Genomic DNA, 24457 nt, shown 5'->3' on the forward strand with positions numbered 1-24457 from the left:
GGAGGAGGTGTAAACATTAATGGAATTACAATAGCATTAATTTCTTACAAAGTAAATATATATATATATATTTATTTATATATATATATATATATATATATATATATATATATATATATATATATATCTTGAAGCACAAGACATTTCATGCATAGGTTTTCTTTTTTTTTCATCATTGTGACATTGGAACAACTCACAAACCGCTGTATAAATTGAGGTCATTCCACTTTGTAAGGTGTGCTTTCCTTGGTTTGCTGTGATTAGTGAACAGATGCACACTAAAGCCTTGAGTGACTGGGATGTGGCAGAGGGCCGAAGTGCCTTTGTGCAAAGGATTGATGTGAATGTGGGCCTCGATTGCCCCAGGCACAGTGCATGCAGGTAAAAGCTGCACATACTTATGACATAACCTGTTGCACCTTCTCTCTTTGTTAAGGTGAGCAGCCAGATTTAATTTTTCGGGAAACCTGTAAGAAACTCGACTGTGTAAACAGTGCAGTAGAAAACCTCTGAGGTGTCAGAGGGAACCGCAAGCTTCCGAAGAGCAGAGGTATAGCAGGAGGAGCAGGAGTTTTTTTTCCCCCTGCCATTTTGAAGCACAGCTAAGAAATAATCTGAAAAATAAACATCTTCGTTTACTTTCGGTTTCTCCAATCACAGTTAATAATTCCCACTAACCTAAAATCCACAGCTTCAATAACCGTACATAAGAACTCATAATCTTTGACTAGGTGTGCTATAATTTGAAATCACAAATAAACAGCGACTGATGCAAGGTTCGTCGAGCTCATGGTCCACGGACTTATGCATCATCTGTATATCAGATGTCTATACTAACCTGAGCAATGTATCAGTATGTAAACATTTCTTCATGGAAATATACATGTTCAGGACAGTGGGCACAGTTGAAATATTTTAAGGTGCAGCTGCGTGTTTGCTTATGTCTGTGGCTTGGCATGCTGACACAGTTCACATTTTACACTAAGCAGAATGAAATCACGTGAAAGATTCAAAATAATACCCTGACTGTCGAATGAATTTCAGCCGCGATGCTCAATTGAGGCATTTTTTGAGCCTGAAAATTGTTTTTTGACAGCAAAACATATTGCTTTTCTTTGTTCTGTGCCATTGCAATTCAAACTCTTATTCCTTTAGCAAAGAATATTTCAAGTTCAGCACACTATATAACATCACCGACAGGCATGGTGGTCTTTACGCAGCTGCTCAGTGACGGACGTCTCACCTACATGAATGAAAGTTCTAATTCACTGATGCCACGATTTGTCCGAGAGGCAGATAATGGATCAGCACAGGAAGGGTAATTGTTAATAAGAGGACAGGGAAGAAGAGTACACTACATCGGGGGAAGAGGATGGGTGCGAGCAGTTCCTGTATGATGATCAGGCAGAGAACAAATAGATAAACGCAACAAAATGGGAGAAAAAGTGCTTCAGGAGATGAACACAAACCAAGTGGGGAGGATAAGTTTTAGCTCATGCTGTAGTTGGATGGGTGGGCAGGTGGTTAATCGCTAGCGACGTGATTCTCGTTATACAAGGTGTGCCAGCGCTCAATCTTCTTGTCCTTGTTCTTCAAACACTCATACCAGTGCTTCAGCCTCTCTCCTTTGGCAGTGATGCCCAGCTGACATCCGCCTGTCAGGAAGAAAGAGAGAAGCGTGAAAAGCAAGGCAGGGGTGCACGTGAGCATTTCATTCTGATTGCATCAAAGCAGCGATGCCGATCAAGCATTTACCGATGTAGTCGTTGGACTTTCCGATATCATAGTCCCACACAGAGACGTCTAAAGACTTCTTCGCCAGTTCGCTGTGTTTGATATCATAGCTGAATTCCTGACATTTGATCGAGACAGTTTGTTAGTTGCCAAGAAATGTAAACACACTGATCAAATAATGAATTGTGATTAAGCTCATTGGTCTTCTTTTCATTTTTCCACCATGAACTCTTACAGACCTCATTAAACTCTGGGTTCAAGGTCCTCTTTTTGATTTGTGTTTTGCACTTGCCCTTCTTCCCCATGTCAGGCTTCAGACATCTGCAAATCATATACACATATAGAAGTTCGCTTATGCAATTCCAGGAGTCACACATTCACAGTGTGAATGTACTTCCCATCCTGCTTCACCTACATTTTGACATAAGGGTCAGAGTAGCCATTGGCATCCATGGCAGCCAGGTGAACGCAGCGCACAACACCCACAAGCAGACGGTTCAGCTGGGTGCTGTACATGAGGGAGATCAGAATCCGACCACGCTCCTCAACCTCTCCGCCATCTTTCCCCGGCTAAGACAGAGCAGAGGTGTAGAAATAATAGTTCAGTGGGATTCTTGATAAGATTTATATCTAACCCTTCTGTTGGAATCTGCCACGTTTAGACATGCTTGGAAATAAAAGAATTGCCTCATCTTCGTAGAGAGCGATGCCTCTGGCTCCCCCGGCTGCTGCAGTTTTCTTCGTCTGCGAGCGGGGGAACGAGATTAGAGCCAGTCAACAGGAGGTTGAAACGAGGAGAACAAAGCGTTGCTTGAGTGTAACTGAGTTTTACTCACGGGCACAACTCTCTCCAAGCACACGTTAAAGTTTTTCTTCTGGTTCATCTTGAGTTTCTTCAGCGCCACGCGGGTTTCCCCGATAAACTCATTATGCCCGAACTTGTCTTCATCACAGACAGAGAGCCTGAGGAAAAGAAAAGAGTCTTAAACACACAGACCTGTTACACCCTCAGACTAGTCAACTGCGGGCAGGTGAAGTTCGAGACATAAATATGGGGCCGCTGCTTGCAGCTCAGTGAGTGTCTGAGGGAAAGTATCCACCTGAGGGTCTTACGCTGCATGTCCTCATCTGTCAGGCCGTGGTAGGTGAGCGTCTCATTCCACGCAGGGTTGCGGGTGTTCCTCAAGGTCTTTGTGCGCAGCTTGTTAGACTGTTTGATGTGGGTTAGGTCAGGACAAGGAAATGGAAAGTGGTTTGTGCTGTTTTATCACAGTGAGAATCTACTTGGTTCTGCTTCCCATCGAACCTCAGAACTGCCCCCCCCCCCCCCATTCTCTACTACTGCACAGTATAAATACATTCCACAAATCATATACCTTCACAATAACGTCATTTTCTCAGGATCTATGTCTACACATCATCCTCATGTCAATTTTATGAAATTTGCTAATTTAAACCACAAGGTGTCAGACTCGAGCTGGCGTAAAATGCCTCACCATCCAATAGGGTCTAAAATCACCACCCTTCCCGTTTTGCTGAGCAGGATATTAAGGTGATCAATCCGGCGTTAAAAGCTTGATGTAGGAAAGGTGCGTCTTTTACCTTACTAGCCCCTGGCAGCAGATGAAGCTTGATATAAGGATCTGCCAGTCCATTTGAATCCATGGGCTTCAGTCCCTGAGGAAAAACAGAGAACGGTGTCCATCACACCATTGCGAATAGAAGAGAGCAATTAGGCTAAAGTGCCATTCAGGAGCTTTTTAACACAAACCACTTGACTGTAATTGTTCCTTTGCGTGACAGAGGGAGGAGAGTAGCAGTACCTTTGCTTTGAGGATGCTACAGTGGAGGCTGTTGCTTTCCTGTTCATAGAGCAGACTGAACTCTAGAGAGCCCAGAGTGGCTGAAAAAAACCCAGACCAGTCATCACATTAGACTACAATGAGACAGCAAGTCTGCCCCTTAATAAATAAAAATTAAAAAAGGGACAACGGGCATATAAAGAGGAAGATGCTCTTGTAATTAAAACACTCAACTCGTGAATAGAAGTGAGAATGAAGCACCAGTCCAGAATGGACAACAAGGAAATTCTAACAATAAATTCTAGGAATAGTTCTTCACCCCGGATTCACGAAATTCCCAATGAAACATTTACAGCTCTCTATTTACCATAAGTAAACAGATTGTAAGCCGAAAATGTTTATTGCAAAGCAGGGGTGAGTGATATAAAAGAAATCAAATAAGCAAGTCTCAGAGGAAGACATTCAGAAAAGACATTCTGGCTAAGAAAAAAAAAAAACTTAAGTGCTGCCCACACACATTTTCTTTGGAGGAGTTTCATTGCCTAGCACAGCTGTTGAGGGACAAAATAATCAAAGGTCATTTGTTATTAAAAAAAATGAATCATTTATAAAACTAACTTTTTCTGGCATGACATTCAACACAAAACTGAAGAAGATATAACTGCCACTGAAACCAGTCAAAAACACCACAGCAACTGTTCTCACCATCAGCCCCGTAAAAGCTATTTCTGCCATTTTCACTCCCGACACAGGGGACTGGATACATCGCGAGGGGAATCTATATCCAGATAGCCCCGTTGAATCTTAAATTATTTGCTCAGCTCCATTTTCCTAGATCTCAATAAAATAAATGAACACGCAACCCCCAGAGAGCGAATAAAGGCCGCTTGGCGCTTCAGGCACAGAACATCAAAATGGCATGGGACCACTCTCATCAGTAAAATGGGATATGGGATATATATATTTACACCCCTTCACTTTTTCCTCATTTTTTCACAGCCTTAAGCCTAAAAGATATTTCCCCCCTCAATGCCCCATAATGACAAAGTGAAAAACACAATGTCGCAAATGTATTAAAATGAAAAATGGAAATATAACATTGTCATAAGTATTCATACTCTTTGCCACTCTTTGGAGGACAGTTAAAATTGGTTGTCCTTCTGGACGTTTCTCCACACAGGATCTCATGGCTTGGTTTTCACTCTGATATGCATTGGTATGTGCCTTTACAAACCATGCCCAATCAATCATGTCTATGTGATATATGTTAGATTTTCTTATTTCATTATTTTCCCAAAAAAATTCAAATTTTTATTTTTACACTATGTTATAATGGGGTTTTGAGTGTAGATTGATGGCATAAAAAGAATACTAAATGTAAAAAAAGAGAAATGGGGTCTGCATGATTTCCTAATGCACTGTAGCTTATGAATCCCTATTGATTTAGCGATTCACTGATACACACTTCCTCCGCTTTAGCTCCTTGGATATTGATTTTCATGCTTCGACAACATACGGTGCTCATCATTTGTCATTTTCTACCCAGCTCAATAGATGGGGCCAGAACAATACTTGCAGCTTGCTCGAACTATCAGGCAATTTATAGATGAATTATTAAAAGCAGACTAAAAGGCAGAATCAAGCATCAAAAACAGAATGACTCAGAATCCCTAAGGGGAACATAAATGCTTCCAAATTAAGGACATCTATGCCTGACACTGTATCCTGCGTGACAATATCATGTTTCTCTTCATTAAAAGAAAAAGGAAAAAACTGAAGCATCCAAGAAATCATTAATGTCAAACCAAACATCAAGTGAAATCAAACCACATGACTATCAGCCACATCACTCTGAGAAGAGTGAGCAGATCACTCACTGGCTTCATCGGAGTCATAGTCGTTGGCCTCCTCCTCCTCTTCAGCTGGGGGAGGTTGCTGTCGGACGGCAGCGGAACCGTAGGCAGCGGGCTGCCTCCTCTCCTCTCTTGCTGCAGGTGGTGCTCTCTGGTCTGGAGGAGCTGCATGGGTGGAGAACGCACCTCCATCTCCAGCCACTGGACCTACGACCACATTCAGTCAGGTGAGACTGCAGGAAATGAGACCACTGGTGGCTGCAATGTTTTGATAATCTCTGGGACTGTTTCCAAGTACACGAGCAAGGGATGGTGTCCCATCTGTGCCTCACCCTGCTGAGCCACAGGCTGTGGTCTGGAGCTCTGAACTGGAACCATCTTCTTCATCACCACTGGGCTGCCCTGCCCCGCCTCTTGAGGGCCAGCCCCGCCTGTAGCCATGTGCACTGATGGTTTAGGGGCCACAGGTGGGTAACCAGCACGGCCCTGGGAGTCTGGGCCTAAGCATGAATAGCATAATACAGTAAACACACCGACACACACTATACTTGAGGGAGCCACATAATCACACCACTTCAGGCTCCGACTGCAGTGGAATATATAATTCTCTCTCTGCATACTTTTGATGTTGCAGCTTTTCTTGTTGCAAACGCATTAACCTACATACATTAGAATAAGCTGTGACTACTGTACATGCAGCGTCTATAAAGTCTGCTTGTCTGCTCACGCCATCCACATTCACATTGCACAGGTAATCACGCTGAAAGTGTGAAATGGTACAGTGGAACCCATCATGCCAGCACCACCTGGATGCTCATCCCATGTCACAAGCATGCACCTTCCTACAGCTTCACTGAGCTCTTCAACCCCCATCCTCTGCAACGGTGGGCGGTACTGCCAAATTTGGGAAGCAGATAAAAGGTCTGATGGTTGGGAAGAGAGCAATGAGAGGTGGGACTGCAATAAGACGTGTGCAGATGCAGATCTAAGGAGACTGATTCAAAAAAAAATGTAATCATCAAAAAATGTGTTGGTTAGAGAGGTGTTTGTTTTGACTTGTCTGAAATTATATATGTATGCAACCTGAATGGCATGATGGGACTTTGGGAAAATGGTGAATGTTGTAAAGAGCTTAAAACCCTAACAGCAAACTGAGAAAAGTATTCAGTTTGTCTCCTTACAGTTCAGGTGGTAAACTTGCCTGAATCTTTCTGCTCACAGGCAGGGGCCTGACCCTGACTCTTACTGGCCTACGACAGACATACAGTAATGTAAACCAATTGCTTGGAACAACAATCTTGCAGGCCAATCAAAAATGGGCATAAGCACCTGAATGTCAAGATTCACAAAGACCAGGCCAAAGATGAGGGGGGTAAATGTGTCTACCTGCAGGTTTTGGTTGGGTCCCTGCGTCCCTTGGCCCAGGAGCTGGTGGCCCCTGGGGCTCTGCTGCATCCTGGTCTCCGGCCTCTCTTGCTTTAGATAGTGGCATGGGTGATGGCAGGAAATGCTTCGGAAAACCTTTGAAGAACCAGGCTCCAGACCTCTTCCACACCTGAGAAAACAGACAAAAAAATCAAATTAATAAATATATAAATATCTTTCATAGGCTGTCCAACAAACAATTAAATCGTTTTATTTGTTCACTAGTGTAAAGCACTCTCACCTCTCGCTGTTCTCTGCAGATCTTGCAGAGCCACACAGCGCGTGGCCGACTGCTACACTGTGTACCACACTTGGTACACATGCTCTGAACAACAGGAGAAAATAAAGATTACCCTACTGCTCCCTATTTACAATGGTATTACAAATAAACAGCTCATACAGCACAATGTCACTTTTGTGTTCATTGCAGCAGAGGAGTGTGTCAATTTTTGTCTCGTAATACCTGCCTGACTCATTACCTACCTTTTTGCAGTCCTCACACACTACTGAGCTGACCCCAGGTGAGCCCAGCTGCTCCCCACACACCAAACAGCGAGATAATCCGTCCCCACACACTGTCTTCTTCATGTCGTCCAGACGGTTTATCAAGCGCCTGTAGCAGCACAGGGGGAAATCTTACTCAAAAATGTCTGCCACAAGTATCCCCGGGTCCAAATGTGTGCAGGTCATCAATCTCAACAGGGGAATTTTCTCTTATATACACATATCGGAGCAACCACTGCACGCTTTGCATATTCTCTTACCCAATTCTCTCCTGCTCCATGGCCTCCATTTTCTCAGCACGGGCGATCACGCTGTTTATGATCTCTTTCTCTTCGTCAGTCAGGTCTGGACCGGAACCTGGGCCTGGCTGCGTGGTCCAGTTGCCCCTGTCAGTCAACATATTCTCCACTTGATATTACACTACCTCTGTGGTTTTTATTAAATGATCCCCAATCCAGTGAACCAAATGAACATGCATATGCAGAATCAACACACGACACAGTTACAGAGCGGAAACACACGAAACGCAAGGTGGAGTAGGAGTCGATCTACTTACTGCTCTTTCTCACTGTGTCACGGACCACAACATCAGAGCGATGCAGGCGGAACAAAGGAGGACATGGTTTAGCGCTGATCTCCCCATTAGAAACAGTCAACAGTAAGGAGCTGTTTTGACAGTCATGCTTACCTAGAATGCATGTTCCTCTGCCGGTCGTTGGACATCCAGCGATCTGAGCTGCTGCTCATCACCGTGTCCGTCATGCTGCACTATCACACTCTGCAGGGTGATAGAAAGAAAGAGAGCACAGACTGGTCAATGAAACTTGAACTGATGTCATGAAAAGATGCCAACTGTGTATGCAGAGTTCTTGATTTGGGTCAGGAATGAACTATTTTAACAGGTGTAGTCAGAAGTCGTTGTCAAAACCTTCCCGCACACCTATCATTTATCCTTGTCACACGCTTATGCAGCACTCACTCTACTGCCACCGTGGATGGTACTGACCTTCAATTGGCAACTCACCAGACACACTGCGTTTAATTGCCACACTGATTTAAGGCTAAATTAAATGTGCGATGACCTCAAATTCGTAATCATCTTGAGCCAAACGACCTCTAGAATAAACAAAAATGAGTTATCGCTTGCGGAAAAGTAATAATCACCCTTTTACCCCCTGAAGTTACTTGTTTCTTATAAATGTACATCCCAAAACTGAAATAGCGACAAAATACCAACGAGAAGAGGAAATGTAAGGACATTTTCCTGGTGCCAATTTTACAGCCGAATCAGGAACATCTCCTCTTGCCAAACATGTTTTATCCAATTCTTTACCAAGAGAGATATTCGACCAGTACATGGACGCGGCAAAACATTGCTAAGACAACCGCTGACGCCAAAGCGAGCCCTCCTGTATGTTTATCACCAGATTTGTCTGAGGCCTTTTAAATTCATGGGCACTTTCTATACGTAAGCGCTGAGGAGATAAGGTTTCACAAATTGGGGTCGTCGAGCACAATTATTCTAGCAGCTGTATGTGAAAATGTGAGGAAATGCTTCCAGTTGGAAGAAACAGATGGTTCCACACGAGGGGTTTATGATCATATTCAGGAAAAGGAGGTGAGCTTTTATCGACAGGGATGTTTTCCGATTGTTCATAGTAGGTCGGTTGAAGCGGAGCGATGTGGGTGTGTGGTTGTGTGTCATGGGGAGGCTGCGTTTGAGATCTGTAACTGTCATACGATGTGGTGAAATCGAGAGACTGGATTGTTTGTCGTCTCGAAGAGAGTCACTGTCGCCGAGCAGTCTACAGAAAGGCCGTGTTATCCGCGTATTTAACACACTCGATGACAGGAGATAAGCTCTTGCAGTCGTTTGTGCACAAACGGGCCGACAGCACATCCCAGCAGCGCTAATGATTACAGTGGGAAACAGTGAGTTGTCAGCTATTTGAAGGTTCTCAGAGCCCTTATCCATATGATACAGCAGCAAAGTAATTTAATCTCAGAGTGACAAGGAAAAGATGGCACAAAGATGTCAACAGACATCACTGAAGTCTGCTGAGAAAGAGTGTGTTCGCGTGTGTGTGTGTGTGTGTGTCTCTGTACAACTGAGCTTTCAGACAATACACCATTCAGGCATAAAAATACAGTAGTGTCCTGAGGGTAAACACCAGCAGTCGGAGAAGATCAGCTGGCTCCGGAAAGGAGCAACAAGGCGAACAAAGGCTTCTTGGGAGCCTCAAATATTGAGAATTGTGCTGGTGTAGGGTGAGAAAAGTGTAGGTACAGTGTTGGAGAGAGTGGGAGAGATACAGTGAGGAATGCATACTGATTACGCTAAAAGGAAAATCAATATATTTTCATTTGTCTACGGCTTTTCACGGCAGTAAATCTTTGCACCAGAGAACCTCAGTGAAAGTGAAAGACGGAGTGAAAAGGGAAGGGGGGTGCGCCGCTGTCTCCCTCAGTCAGCTGCTCGTATTATGCTGCGTAACATCAGGCAACATACCTTTTTGAGCTCTAATCTGTTGCTGCACTGCCTGCGGGACTCAGGGAATAACAACACTTTTTTGGTGCTATCAATAGACACTCTGGGTGTGGGCTTTTCCCTATGAAGCTGCTGCTGCATTCAGCCGGAACAGGCATCAAGGGAGAATATGTCTCCCCCCCCCCCCACACACACTTTTCAGCCGCAATCTGACGACATCACATCTGACTGTGAAGTGTATATTGTAGACACCGAGGCTCTCGAGCACGGCCCGCTTTCACTTGGCAAAATGAATTATCCCACTTTAGTCTAGCGTGATTGTCCTGGATGGGGAGAGACAGATGGGAGGGGGTTATCCAGACTTGGGCTTGGTAATCACTGACTCAGACGAGTCAGAGCTCTCCGGTGCTGGGGATAAATGCGACTGCATCACTTACGAGCACTCTTTGCTGAGGTGGGGATCCAATTAGCATTCAGGAGGAAGACTCTGGAGGATCAGATCCACACTTTTCTCATAAAGAGCAGTCAGGCTTTGATGTTCTGCGTAGTTTCATTATTTGTTCAGTCAGAGAGGGTTAACATCTCAAAGGCTTTTAAGTGTACATATCCAAAAATGTACATAAGGTCAATTAAAATGGACTATCTTGCCCAAAACGTCAACACAGATCCTTGTGATTCTACAGCTTTGACACCACTGTGATCCTCTGCCATTGAGGTTATAAATGCAGCTAATCTGCGTCATCTGTGGTGCAATACTCATACGTTTACTCCCAAGGAAGATGATTCAGTCAGGTGGTGGTGGTCATCCCCCCCCCCCAAAATGTCATGAAGTGAGGTGTCACTCAACAAAGGGTGGCGCCCAGGAAACTGTGCAAGCAACCACACAACAGTGTCCACAAACCCACCAGGTACGACTAGTGACAGATCACGTGATCATGAGATGACAACAGGAGAGACCAGAGGGAGAGCGTCGACTCAAGACAAGTCATGATCATCGTAAGTCATCCACCAAGCAGGATCTCTCCCGTGCAAAATGTGACACCGAGGTGGTGAGGATCAATTTAGAAACCAGCGTCCTTATTCAGGGGCCTGAGAGAACGTTCAATACAAATCTGCACCTGTGCATCTTCAGTGATGGATGCATACACAACTCCTAGAGTCTGCCCTACACATCTTCCATCCATTTTAAGAAACACAGTCATGGATTCTCCTTGGATACATCAGCTGATTGTTCAGCATGAGTAACTAGGTATATACGATATGATATATATGACTAAATGATTTTCAATAGAAGATGTATGACCCCTTACTATAGATCATACTGTAGATAATTTTTCGAGATTTTAATCCTTGCTTGTGGAAACAAGAACCGAGGAAAGCAGTTGACAACAACGCAGCAAGGTATTGATGGATTGATCCAACATGGATCATTTTGGATACAGTGCTGGGAGCTTAAGAGGGAACGGAGAGAGTCATCTGCCCTGTACTGAGATCAACATAAAACAATGTGAAAAATGATTTGTCGATATAGAAAGGGGCCAAAGACAAATTTGCTCCTTTTACTTTCTTTGGGGTTTTTATATAAGTAGATATTGAATATGTGTGGGTTTGGGGATGTTGGTCAAACTCAACAGGCAGTTGGAAGAGGTCCCCTTGGGCTCTGGAAAATTGTAATTTTTCACTGTCTTCTGACATTTTATCGACTAAGTGATGAATGAAACCATCCTAAAAAAGTAGACAGATTATTTATTAATAACGATTACAGTTAAAAGCAACAATAAAAGCATTGTTAAGGGACAATCCATAAGTAAAACGAGTCAGTGTGACTTTGTTTAAAGCAACTGTGCCATTCATCTGATTTTTTAAAACCCTGCTACTCTTACGTGGCCTATTTGCAGATGTATTAGATACACAGTAATGGCACAATTTGGTGCTTCACTTAAATACTAGGGCAACAATTCCCTCGCCAAGAGGGACACTTCTAAAATGGGTTAGAATCACAGATCAATGAACGCAAGGCCCCGGACTTCATTTTAGTTTAATTTATCGTTCATCGAGCCACAATTTGTAATTAGATGCCCCGGGCTAAAACGTACTTAGGTATAATGGAGGCCAACTTAAAGCGCCGCTGTAGCCACCATTCAATCGCTCACCATTCCCTACCACTGGCCACTGCCGAGTCCCTGTAGACTCAGATCAGCACTTTTAATCAAAACCTTTTCCAAGGTGCTGATGCTGATTAGATTCCGCAATTGATATTCATATCAGCACAGCATATAGTCTCCCTACCAATGATTTCATAATCCTGATGAAACCATACACATCATTTTTCTGGTTGCAGTGGCCATTAATGTTTCATCAGCTCTAACACTCTGCATTTTCCCATTAAAATAATCTTGCAACCCATACACAATTTTTCACAATGCTACAAGTAACTAGCTCAGCTGTAAGAGAAGGAAAATAGCAATTACTTCCATTATAATTTTTCTCCCTCGACCAGCCGGCCTGACAGTAACTCTGATTGTTTTATGTATTATGAAACAGAGCGCAGCCTGAGATCCAGGAGAGTCTTGGCTGGTCTATATTTTCTACTTAAGTCCTTTGGTGATGTAGAACATAATGCCTGAGGAGGGAAGACTGGAAAAAAGTCATTTTTCTCTCTTTTTAATGACTTCTTCATTCACATGTAAATACAGAGCCAATCGGAAGTAAAAAGGAGAATAATTCCTATATAAAAATCTTTTGGACATGGGAAAGGCAGCGTTCAAGTTGTTTATTACAAATATACAGCAGGGTTAACTCTTAGTCCACAAGTTCCTTTTCAGACATACTAGTACACTTTCACTCAGAAACCAATGCCTTACTTATAAGCACAAGGCTTTTATGATTGAATAAAGAATTTAATGCCAATAGAAAGTGGAAATAGACAAAATTTTACTTAAACCTGTCATTATGATGTTAAAGTAGATTTCACAGTGTAATGGCGATAGAAAACGACACCATCCGTGCTCATATTGGTCCCTATAAGTCCTGCCTTCACCATGTTATTCTCTTGGCCACTGGGACGGCATGTTAGCATTATTTTTGTATGAATATTAATGTGTGGGCAGTTAGATCGTCACACTGCATGGCCAACTTTGAACAAGCACACATCGCATTATTTTTTAAGTTATGTCCTGTACATACCAGAATTACAAGCATCATTAAAATGCATCATTGATTTCTCATATTTGACAGATAGAAATCGTAATAGTTAGTTAAATAATTAATTTACATTGCCCCGTCTGCGCACACTGGTCCGAAATCTCAGGATCATTTGATCTTATAAAATAACTAACTCTTCACAGTATTCAGCTGCTGGTGTCGAATGCTCACACACCAGACCAGCAGGGCGAGTGGGGAGACGAGGTCCAGAAAAAAAGAGAGTAGCCGCCCACTCCCAGTTGAACGGCACAACTCCATCCCTCCCCCATCGGGGACTGTGAGATGCCAACACACTGAGGCCAGGGCCGGGGCAAGAGTGTAAAGCACTGCACCAAGAAGCCCTCCACTGCAGGGGGAAAAGCATCACTCAGCATTTAATTATTTACAGCTCCCACCCTCATTGCCTTTCACTGTTAAAGGTATTAGAACGCAGTGTATGTACTCGCCTCAGATTGGGACAGAAAAAGACAGAGGGCCAGACAGATTGAGAATACACTCACTCTATTTTGGGAAACAGCACGGATGTTTGTTGGTCTTTTAGGTCTGTGGCGTCGACAAATTATCCATGTTTTCTCTCAGACGATGGTGTCAACAGGGACCATCTGTGGAACCATCTGTGCGGACTCTTCACCTCTCAAATGTGAGAACGTTGTAGAATTTCAAATACACACCACTACTACATCCTCTAGGTGGGCATGGCTCCAGGTCCCGCATTGTTGGAGAACAAACAGGAAAGACCCTCCAGGGAGCAACAGGCTACCATGCTGTTATCCTGCCATTACAGTTGGTGCTCTCCAGCAGACCTGAAGGGGTTTGGGGTGCAGTGTTTTTCATTCTTAAATCAACACCATGCGCACTGAATGAGCAGCCCATATCCTGTGGGTCTCCTTTTCAGCAATCATTCTCAAAGTTTTGCAGAAAAATGATCTGCTGACGCACAATTTCTCCAAAATGTTGATGTCATTCCAAGACTTCTAGTATCCACAACTTATTATGGAACGACAGAAGTAAAGAGCTATCTGACATGGAGCACTCAATTAGCTGCACTCCAGCCAGAGCCTGCAGTGAGTCTTAGATTTGCCAGGCTGATGGTGATTCATCCTCTGTATGCCCCAGAGGTACGCGGTGGGACTTTGAGAACTGGTTGCCGATGCAATGGCCAGTCATGCTCCTTCAATTTCCTCCAATCTTATCTCGAGGAAAAACAAATCCTGCCAGACAGGGCCATTAAATCAGCTCAGTAACGGTCTGTTATAAGGACAATACGCATCTTTTTTTCCTAGTAACCAAAGGGTAACCTACAGCTGGTGGTCTGTTGAGATAAACTACATGGGTCCTGACATATGAAGGAACCCGTCAGATCTCATTATCAGTCCCTCATTGTGATGGCCGTGAGCCTGTCTCTTTGTTGCTCTGCTTTGAGGATCTGGCACCGTTCAGCTGCCGGATATCTGACCCTCCCACTTGGCCCAGCAGCAATCTAGCAGGTACAATACCCCTGGGGGTTTTTAGTGGATGTCGTTGGCAAATGGAAGCTTGTTCTCGTCTGGAAACACTGCAACACACAAGAAATTAGCTGTGGCCAAACAAAAAAAAAAAAGACAAAAAAAGACAAAGACAAAAAAACAGGTTGGGAAGCTCGGCTTTGTGACTTGAAATGTAAAGTTTGTTCAAACGTAACTGAACCTCTGGGGCAAGGGTATGAATACATCTATAATATGTGCATGGAAGTGATTATATTATAATAATATAGGTGTCGGACACTATAAATCATGGTGGACGGGCAAGATATGTTGCTTATAGATATGTTGATGTTCACAGATTTGATCTCAGCCCGATTTTGTTTGGGATTTTTAACTCCATGCTCTCTCGGGGTAACTTAGTTTAAAGGCCACATTAATTACATCTGTCTCTTCCAATATGTCACAGAATTTAGGCAGATCTAATCACCAGATTCAGACGGGCCAGTGGATCGATTCTCATCCATCGCTTGGATGAGAACTTGAAGATAAGGCCACTCCCTAGTCTCTTCTGAGGATTGGCCACAAATTACAGAATAATGTCTCTACTGCAACAAATACCAACGAATATGCTCAAAAGCAGAGCACAGAAACCAACAGCTATTCAGAGTACAACATGCCATTAAATTTGGGTTCTACGCTTGATGTATGGATTGTTAAGAGCACAGAGGAACATAAGTCGTGCACAGTGTTACCAACTGTGGCCATGGAAACAACAAGCTCTGAGGATGAGAATCAGAATGATTAAACGCAGTGTGTGTGTGTGTGTATGTGTATGTGTGTGTGTGTGTGTGCGTGTGTGTGTGTGTGTGTGTCCACCAGTCAATGCATTTGTCGTAGACTGTACCCGTGACACATTTCAGGGTATTACTGCAAGAAGTGTCAGTGGATCATCAAGTTGTACTTTGTCAGGAATGATGCAGCTGGCTTAGTTGGTTCTTAACATTCATAGTTGGAATGGTTACAGAGGAGGACATGCTGAACACATGGGATTATGTGTGTAGATGCCTTGAATTCTTCTGCTTTAAATAATGCAGTTTGCCTACAGAGCACTTACTTCATGCCACCATCTTTTTCCCCCTTTTCCCTAAACACCCACGTTTCCTTGTGCTCTCCGTGTCTCGTTTTCCCTTGTTTTACGTCATATGACCCAACAAAAAATGTTCCTCTTTTCGCTCTTGCCAAATTCCTTCCTCAGTACAGAGAAAAATGTGAGGTTGGCAAAAAAAATACAGAGAGAGAGGTACCCGAATCATACGGGTGTCGTCCAATCACTATTGTGGTTGCTCATGTGAGAGGAGGCAGCTGCAGATATCTCACACCGTTCATTCAGCCTTTTCTCCCCTCCCCCCATTTAAATCCCCATGCTTCAGGTCTATAAGGGGGAGTTGGAGATGGTGGAGCTGGGAGGTGTGTTCCCAGCTTCTCTTTTCTGTCCTACTTCTTGACAAGCACTAGAAGCGATGAACTGGACAGGTCCAATAAGTCTGTTTACAACACTCACTGCTCTGACCGGCCAAGTGTTACAACCCACTGGTCCAGGACGAGAAAACGCCACAACAAGAAAGCGACTGAATCACCTGTCCTGTGGCACAGCCGGAGTTGGGAGCTGCCCTGCCCAGATCAACATTTGGAGGCATCTCTGATGTTTTTCCTTCTGTAGTCTGCAGGCACACCAAGCCCAAGTGTGCGATCTAAAAATCCTGCAGCAACGCCCAGGGGCCGCAACCACACAATCTCCCACATGACTTACCAGGTCTGTTTTTTAATATCGGATCTGCAACAAGGAAGCACCTCGCAGTGGTGCAGCCAGCCTCCACTCTTGTTTAAATTAATCTTGAGGGGGATTAAAATCAGCAACATGCAGAGTTATATTTATCAGCCATTCATGAATACACTGAGTACATGGGCATAACACTTAAGCATGCTGTAGTACATCAGAGAAAGAATTCAAAATACGAGGGTAATCAGCACCATCAACGTCTCTGCATGGATGACAGGGACATTCTGCTGCAAAGCAATGATTCCAGTAAAAAAAAAAACATGTTTTCCCTAAAACAAAGGAATCAATCAAATGGTCATTTGCATAACTGATACCTTTCAAAAGGTTAATTAGCAGCAGATCCGTGCATTCTGTGTGCACTGCACACATAGACAAATCTCCCCTTTTCATGCAAATGGTCCATAGAGCTAATACGAATATGTGCCATCAAATTAATAAATACAAGCAGCGAAATGTGGTCCCTCGCAAGAGATCAATTCCAGCTCCTCTCTCCTGTGAATGAAATGCTGCATTCATCTCACTTGTAAATGAGACATTCTAAAGCACTGAGTCACTGGCCAAACGCAGTAATCTCTCGGCAATTTTAGGTTGAGGATGCAATGTTTGCAAATCCTTCGAAGGAAATCGGGAAACGTACCTGAGAATCCAGCCCTGCCGCTCGCTCCCTCTCTATCTCCTCCCCTCTTTCTCGGGCTGCTGTCAGGGAATGATGCGGACTAAATATCTGTGCTGCGCTTGGATCCGACCACTGAGTCAGTCATTGCGCATGGTGCCTGTCACCAAAACGCGTTTTATTTTCTCTCCCTCTCTCTCTTTGCCAAGGTTGGAGGAGTAGTCTGTTGCTCGAGGCACAGCGGATCTCCACGTCCACGATGCGTGGGAACTCGTCTTCAACCCTGCGTGGGGGCTGGAAAGCCCTTGGTGCACTGGGAAGGAGACCCCTGGATCTGAAGTGATAACAGCGATGCTTAAGTGGACAGTCATCACCTGATCCACATGTCTCCGTAAAAGCGCATAGAGGCAACATTAGTCTCATTATCCATGGAGTCACTGTACCTGTCACAAATTACTGTCAGTTTAACGAGATGTGTTGACTGTGGTGATTTATTAGGCTACTGTGATATTACAACAAGATACATTGCTGCGGAAAGTTGTATTGCCATGTGAACAGGCATAGGTTTCTTGTAGAGCTGAGTTACTATTCCAGCCCTGTCCAAAGAGTCGTCTTGCTTTTTAATGTGTGTTTCTCTTTATCCCACATAACTATGAACCTTCATAAACCTTCAAATATTTTTGGCAGAAATAAACACACTGTAATGTTTCTTGATGGTACATTTATTTGTCACGTTCTTTCCAATTAAATGGCCTGGATTAATGTAATGTTTTGGAGCGGCAATTTATTCCCTACGTAACAACCGCTAAAATTCTAACATCAGTGTATTTCCCACTCTTTGATTCTTGCTATGGAGGCATCGCGCCATCTAACGGGTTGAATATGAATTGCGCCAAAGCAAGGATGAAACGCTGCACGCCGCAGCAGAGAGATGCAATTTGTGCCCCTTACTGCATGTTGTTACTATGTGACACGGTTGGAAAACTGTACAAAACACTGCGGGGGCGCACTCACTGTGAAAACAATCTAGATTTACTTCATCACTGGCATTGTAGCGGCTTTGGTTAATGTTTGCCACACCTACACACAGTAAAAGACTGCAAGCCAGGCGAGTTACTCCCTCGTACTTCCGTTTTTGTGTCCGGCCTTGAGAAGACTCAAAATTAGGAAAACATTTTCGGTGACGCTTCAGATATACCCACAAATGTTAAAGGCATCCAAAATAAGCGATTATTACATTAATATGACAGTAACACTTTGCCAAAACACGTTTTAGAGAAGTTGTTTAGCGGGTAACCACTGCGCATGCGTGAGACGAATTCGGCCCAGCAAGCCAGAGGCTTGAGCTAAAGAAAGAAAAGGGGGGACAACCTGCAATTTACTGCAATTTCTTTGTGAGTTTAGACCTCTGAAAGCTGTGTGGACTAATTGACAGGATGTGAACATAGGCCGGAGGTTTTTAAGTCAGTAACTGAATATTTTCATCTTGTGGTGTGAACTATCTCCACATTGAATCATCTTTGGTCACGTGACCAGAAAGTGGACGCGCTGTGGTCACCTGATTAGTTGTGTCGCTGATAAGGAAAAGAAAAAAATGGCTGCGCACTTATCGTACGGTCGCGTTAATTTAAACATTTTGAGAGAAGCGGCACGGAAAGAGCTTCGGGAGTTTTTGGACAAATGTGCAGGAAGCAAGGTAAAGAAACACACGAACACGCAGAACATGGCGGAAACGGCGACAGTTGAGCTCGTCTCTCGAGCCTCGACGTTAAACATTGTCACGGGGGATGCCTTCAAAATTCATCACGTCGCAGGTTGTTTGAGGAGAAATGAATGTTTTGATAGTAAATATGGTTTAACCGCTGACTCTAATCCCAAAAATATGCAGGCCTTCCTTTGTTTCTTTTATTGCCAGTGTCAATTTCTTATGGTAAACATTAGCTCAATCTTGAACTGTGTCATGTTGCTTTTCAGGCCATTGTATGGGACGAATATCTGACGGGACCTTTTGGACTGATAGCTCAGTATTCTCTCCTGAAGGTAACTGCCCTCTGTTGTAAAATAACTCTGCAGACACGGTCCAGTTAAAGTGTCAAACGTCCAGGCAAAGTAATGCACCAAATATCGGAACTCTAGATCCCAAACAAAAGTTTGTCACTGGGTTGTTGTTGCTTTTTTAGGAACATGAGGTGGAAAAGATGTTCACCCTCAAGAGCGGCCGGCTCCCCTCTGCTGATGTCAAAAATATCATCTTCTTCGTCCGCCCCAGACTGGAGCTTATGGACATTATTGCTGAGAATGTGTGCAGGTCTGGTCCCATTGTCAGATAGTCCAAGTCCTGTTCTGTCACTTTTTTAAATTCTGTTTTTACCGTAGTTCACCCTTTTGTCCTGGATTGTGCACCGTGCAGTGAGGACAAGCAGCATTCGCCGCGAGACTTCCACATTTTGTTTGTGCCTCGGCGGAGCATGCTGTGTGAACAGCGGCTGAAGGAGCAGGGAGTGCTGGGCTCCTTCATCAACATCGACGAGTACATCCTTGACCTGATTCCCTATGATGGTGACCTGCTCTCCATGGAGTATGAAAGTGCTTTCAGGGTGTGTTCACCTTCCACATATCAGACATAACCACCAACCACCCTACTGCGCTAAAGTCTTTACACTATGAGTTGTCTCTTAAGCTGATTAAAAATCACCAGCAAAGTCAAACAGTATTTTACCACAATAACATTTTGACATAAGGATGGTTGTTGTTCAAATTAGTCAGATCTCCAGAAGGGAATATTTTGAATTTCATACGTCAGCCGAATTTGTAGCTGTAGTATATTTCTAATGGTCATTACGTATATTTTTGCTCTCTTTTGTCTCATTCAGGAGTGCTACCTGGAAAATGATCAGACAAGCCTTTACCACACAGCCAAAGGCCTCATGACCTTACAGGCGCTGTATGGCACCATTCCACAGATATATGGGAAAGGAGAATGTGCACGGGTGAGTGTGGTGTGAGGTGGAGTGGCCCTGAACGAAAATTACTGATAGAAATTACTCTGCATTGAAATTGATAAATGCACCTGGTGCAAGGTGCTCAGCTGCAGCAACCAGACGAACACATTTGTCTGAGAAAGAAATTCTCTGATTGTTCTCAGCACGTTGCTAACATGATGCTGAGGATGAAGAGGGAGTTTGCGGGCAGTCAAAACCAGATCCTGCCCGTGTTCGATACTCTGCTCCTCCTGGACCGTAATGTTGACCTGCTCACACCTGTGGCCACACAGCTCACCTACGAGGGTCTCATCGACGAGATCTATGGAATTAATAATGGTGAGAACAAACCTTTTTGAGTTATCTGATGTATATCCTCCATTTTTATGTAAATGTGGCAACAATTTTACGGTAATGAAAGGTGTTGACATGGGCAACATGATACTTGAACAGAAAAAGGGTCTGTATTGGGTTACAGCTTATAGGCAAGTATATGTGGTCCATTTTTTGCAGCTATTTTACATCACATCATACTCTGAATTTGGTGAGGGTGAATCTTTCCCATGATGCTTTTCTTGTTAGCAGCCAAGTGTATTTAAACAGTGTATTTAAACATATAATCATCCAAAATGACCTGCTTTTTATTTTTTAGGAGATTGCCAGTTCTCATTTGTAATCCCTCCTGCTTTACAGGTTATGTCAAGTTGCCCCCTGAGAAGTTTGCGCAGAAAAAGCAAGGTGAAGCAAGTAAAGATTTACCCACCGAGCCCAAGAAGTTGCAGCTCAACTCGGCAGAGGAACTGTACGCAGAAATACGAGACAAAAATTTTAATGCTGTCGGAGCAGCACTGAGCAAGAAGGCCAAAATAATTTCTGCTGCCTTTGAGGTTGGTCTTTCTTCGACTTTTCCCATCCTAGCAAATTCACCTTCTGTAATATCCTACCAAAAAAGACATCCCCCAAATTGTCTTTCTTTCTGCCTGTCCTTAGATTTTCTTGTCGACTCAATATTCATTACTCATTACTAATAACCCCATCAGGAACATTTTGAATTGGCAAAAACAAGGTTACTAGTCACATAAATATATTTTTTTAATGTAGCTACAATGCTTGGTACTTCCTTGGTGCCTCAGTTGTATACTTCCAGACATCCTTGCTGATCTAATCTGATTGTAATCTCTGTGGCATTTTACAACAAAGATTCTAACAGAAATCCATGATGTTAGGGAAGTGATGACAATCACCTTGAGATAAGCTAAAGCAATAATCATTCCAGCTGAACGCTTAACGAGGCCAAACATAGTAGCTTCCTCTCATCAGCTTAGAACTCGGATGCCCTGACTTCAACAAAACCTATGTCAATGAAGCGATCTGACCCTGGACGGCGGTGAGCAGGAGCAGGCTGCTCTTCGCTCATGTAGGGGAAGAAACTTCTAATGAGAAAGGCTTTCAAAGTTGATTGTGTCTGTTTGGAGAATGTTTTGTGAGAATTGCAATTTATTTATAAAAAAACCTGATGGAGGTTTATAACAGCTTTTGTCTTCAAATATAATAATGATGAAAATGGAGCAACAGCTATCTAGCCGTGTTTTCTGTACATTTTAATTGTCTATGTTTAATTTTATTTACGAATCTGCAATATGATTGACCTTTTGTGATGAATGACTTCTCTGCCAGTAAAGTGATATATGTTTGTCTCATCTTACAGGAACGCCATAATGCCAAAACAGTGGGAGAAATAAAGCAGTTTGTGTCTCAGTTGCCTCATATGCAGGCAGCACGGAGCTCACTGGCTAACCACACTTCTGTAGCAGAGCTGATCAAGGACATCACCAGTGCGTTAACAACCCTGTGTTTTCTTTTCTTTCCTCAATACACCTTTGACCATATTTTTCATTGCATTTTGGACAGATTTTTCAACCATATTTCATAATAAATAAATCCTGTTGGTTTGTAAAAAGCTTTGGATAGCCTGTACTCAGATGAAAGAAAATATTGTCCTTAAACCCTCTAAAGTCTTGGTTGTTTTGTATTAGTGTAATTTATCATTTTCTACTGTATCTCTAAAATGTAAGGATTATTCAAATAGGTAGTTTCCTTTTACCATTTAATGTATAAGCTGTCAAATACGTGTTGGTATGCTAACATTAAATTAAACTAAGGTCTACTTTTCCAGCTTCTGAGGCCTTCTTTGATAATCTAACTGTGGAGCAGGAGTTTATGACTGGAGTCGACACAGACAAGGTATTAATCTCTCATACAGCTTGTTATAGCATTATTATATACAAATGTTTCACAGTTTCACTTTCACTCGAATCCAAAACATGTTTAAAATGATAAAATAAGAAATGTTGTATTGCATTTGTTTTTCATCCTCTGGTTGTGTTACTGGTTTGAATTTAGACAAATGGTATATTTTGTTTAGAGGGAAAAAAGTTTTATACTTTCAGGCTATTTATCCTGTAAATTTCTGAAATGTTTTTCCATTATCCAGGTGAACACATACATAGAAGACTCCATTGCCCAAAAGGATCCACTGATCAAGATTCTACGCCTGGTGTGTATGCAGTCAGTCTGCAACAATGGCCTTAAGCAGAAGGTGTTTGACTACTACAAGAGGGAGATTCTACAGGTAACATTTGTTTGTGTGTCTGTGCCCATACATCCCTCCTGCATTAACAAAGAAAAATAGCATAGCACTACTTTGTACTCTTTTTGTGAATTAATTAATTAATTAATAATCAGAGGAAACTAGTAGGTGACAGATATGTTTAATAGTGCCTTTCTTAATTTTTTTTTGTAAAGACCTATGGTTATGAACACATACTAACACTGAACAACCTGGAGAAGTCGGGTCTTTTGAAGCCACAGACGAGCTCGAGGAACAACTACCCCACTATTCGGAAAACCCTTAAGCTGTGGATGGAGGATGCCAATGAACAGGTACGACATTAAAGAAACTTCTTTGAGGATGAAACACATGCACTTCTGAAGAGGATTTTGACTGTGTGTCGTTGTTATTTTCTCACCCCCTCAGAACCCCAATGACATCTCCTATGTGTACAGTGGCTATGCTCCACTTAGCATCCGGCTGACCCAGGTACTGGCCAGGCCCGGGTGGCGTAGCATCGAAGAAGTGCTGAAGATGCTTCCCGGCCCACACTTTGAGGAGAGACAACAGCTGCCGGCCGGGCTCCATAAGAAACGTAAGCACTGTGACAATCCAGGCCTGCTTTTTTGCTCTGCCGCCCACTAAACGGAATAAAAGTAAATAACCACCTGGCTGGTGCGTACAGATAAGACATGGGCTTTGTTTCCGTTAAGTCAAATGCAGAGGAGCAGCAGATTGATGGCACAAAAGCTGACAATGCCACGGAGCCGCTGTCGGTGTGTTTGTCTGGTTTATCTGTGGTGAAGAGAAGGCTCAATAAAGTCCTACTGTGCTTTGTTTGACGGTGACCACCAGTGCTTTCCTTAAATTTTACTCCGTCTTTTCATATTCGCAGTAGTAAGTGTGGTGCATTGATGTGAATAATGAATTTAATCATACCCTCAATATGAAATGTGCTAATTAGAACTGTGAGTTTGGGCATTAGACAGTTGACTTGTTTCCACATGCCTGCTGAACAATGGATTGTAAAAGGTGATAATAGAGGACTCTAATCTAGGGGGAGGGGGAGTTTTCACAGCACCGTCTTTTGGCCATTTTTTTTTTTTTTTTTTACCTTCAGTTGTGTTTTGTCGAAGTGAGCAATGGCAGAAATTTAACAGATTTACCATGTCCCTTTTCAATAAATCAGCTATGGCTTTTGTCTCTTTTTACTGTGGTATAGGCCAGCAGGGGGAAAATCGGACAACGCTGGTGTTCTTCCTCGGTGGAGTGACATATGCAGAAATAGCCGCTCTTCGTTTCCTCTCTCAAATGGAAGACAGCGGGATGGAGTACATCATAGCCACCACAAAACTCATAAACGGTACAACTTGGATCAAGTCCCTCATGGACCGACCTGAATCTCAGACCCCCTGAGTCACCTGCAAGTACACCTGTCTACATCAAACAGCCCATCCGTCAGAAAACCCTCAGCTGCTGTTTTTATCTCCATATCAGTCTACTGCAGGTGTTTCACTGATGTCTGCTCAATCAACAGCAACAGGCTCTTTAAAGGTGCCCGGTGGAGATTTTTGTTGTTGTTACGTTTATATTTAGTGTTACTGAAATAAACCCCACATCATTGGTGTCTTTGAGGCCTGGAAAACATGCTGAATGCAATTCCCTCCTGTGCAACATTTTTCTAATATTTGAATTTGTTACACCAATGATTAATGCTTGCCTTTGTAGGCACCACGGACAGTTGGATGATTTGCAGCCATATAATACATAACACAAAGCTGGTTTAACCTTACTGTTAACTGTCTCCTGTAATCTACTCTGGAGCTGCTGTATATATGTATGTATGATAATATTCTTTTTGATGTATGAGATGATTAAATATGCACTTTTGTTGGCAATTTTGGGTTCCGTCTGTCTTTTTGCTGGGATAAAAATGGGT

The 24457-nt window shown here is 43.1% G+C and overlaps 2 protein-coding genes across 2 annotated transcripts; one reads left to right on the forward strand and one right to left on the reverse strand.

Moving 5' to 3' along the window:
- Positions 1–900: 900 nt before the first annotated feature.
- Positions 901–17236, reverse strand: rph3ab (rabphilin 3A homolog (mouse), b). Its single transcript, XM_035641048.2, has 18 exons — positions 16951–17236; positions 8007–8096; positions 7875–7886; positions 7579–7704; positions 7298–7427; positions 7056–7139; positions 6776–6944; positions 5722–5889; positions 5414–5596; positions 3558–3637; positions 3337–3411; positions 2835–2944; positions 2571–2697; positions 2422–2478; positions 2150–2304; positions 1974–2055; positions 1756–1852; positions 901–1655 (listed from the first exon to the last, which is right to left on the reverse strand). The coding sequence occupies exons 2-18, from the start codon at positions 8078–8080 to the stop codon at positions 1525–1527; spliced, it is 1860 nt and encodes a 619-aa protein (XP_035496941.1). The 5' UTR covers positions 8081–8096; positions 16951–17236; the 3' UTR covers positions 901–1524.
- Positions 17237–18427: 1191 nt separating this feature from the next.
- On the forward strand, positions 18428–24416 carry vps33a (VPS33A core subunit of CORVET and HOPS complexes). Its single transcript, XM_035640785.2, has 13 exons — positions 18428–18622; positions 18901–18966; positions 19107–19234; positions 19337–19523; positions 19800–19916; positions 20072–20246; positions 20601–20794; positions 21616–21742; positions 22084–22151; positions 22402–22539; positions 22713–22850; positions 22945–23113; positions 23741–24416. The coding sequence occupies exons 1-13, from the start codon at positions 18521–18523 to the stop codon at positions 23932–23934; spliced, it is 1803 nt and encodes a 600-aa protein (XP_035496678.1). The 5' UTR covers positions 18428–18520; the 3' UTR covers positions 23935–24416.
- Positions 24417–24457: the final 41 nt, after the last annotated feature.

The sequence above is a fragment of the Scophthalmus maximus genome, chromosome 19 (genome assembly GCF_022379125.1).
Source record: "Scophthalmus maximus strain ysfricsl-2021 chromosome 19, ASM2237912v1, whole genome shotgun sequence".
NCBI classification, from domain to species: Eukaryota; Metazoa; Chordata; class Actinopteri; order Pleuronectiformes; family Scophthalmidae; genus Scophthalmus; species Scophthalmus maximus.

Excerpts from the sequence above, each read along its gene's own strand:
- vps33a (XM_035640785.2), top strand. The coding sequence starts at position 18,521 with ATGGCTGCGCACTTATCGTACGGTCGCGTTAATTTAAACATTTTGAGA. Across the intron at positions 19,235-19,336 it reads ATTGCTGAGAATGTGTGCAG|TGAGGACAAGCAGCATTCGC; the intron begins GTCTGGTCCCAT and ends TGCACCGTGCAG. Across the intron at positions 22,851-22,944 it reads TGGAGGATGCCAATGAACAG|AACCCCAATGACATCTCCTA; the intron begins GTACGACATTAA and ends TCACCCCCTCAG.
- rph3ab (XM_035641048.2), bottom strand. The coding sequence starts at position 8,080 with ATGACGGACACGGTGATGAGCAGCAGCTCAGATCGCTGGATGTCCAAC. Across the intron at positions 7,428-7,578 it reads ATGGAGCAGGAGAGAATTGG|GCGCTTGATAAACCGTCTGG; the intron begins GTAAGAGAATAT and ends GTGCTGCTACAG. Across the intron at positions 1,656-1,755 it reads AAAGTCCAACGACTACATCG|GCGGATGTCAGCTGGGCATC; the intron begins GTAAATGCTTGA and ends TCTTCCTGACAG.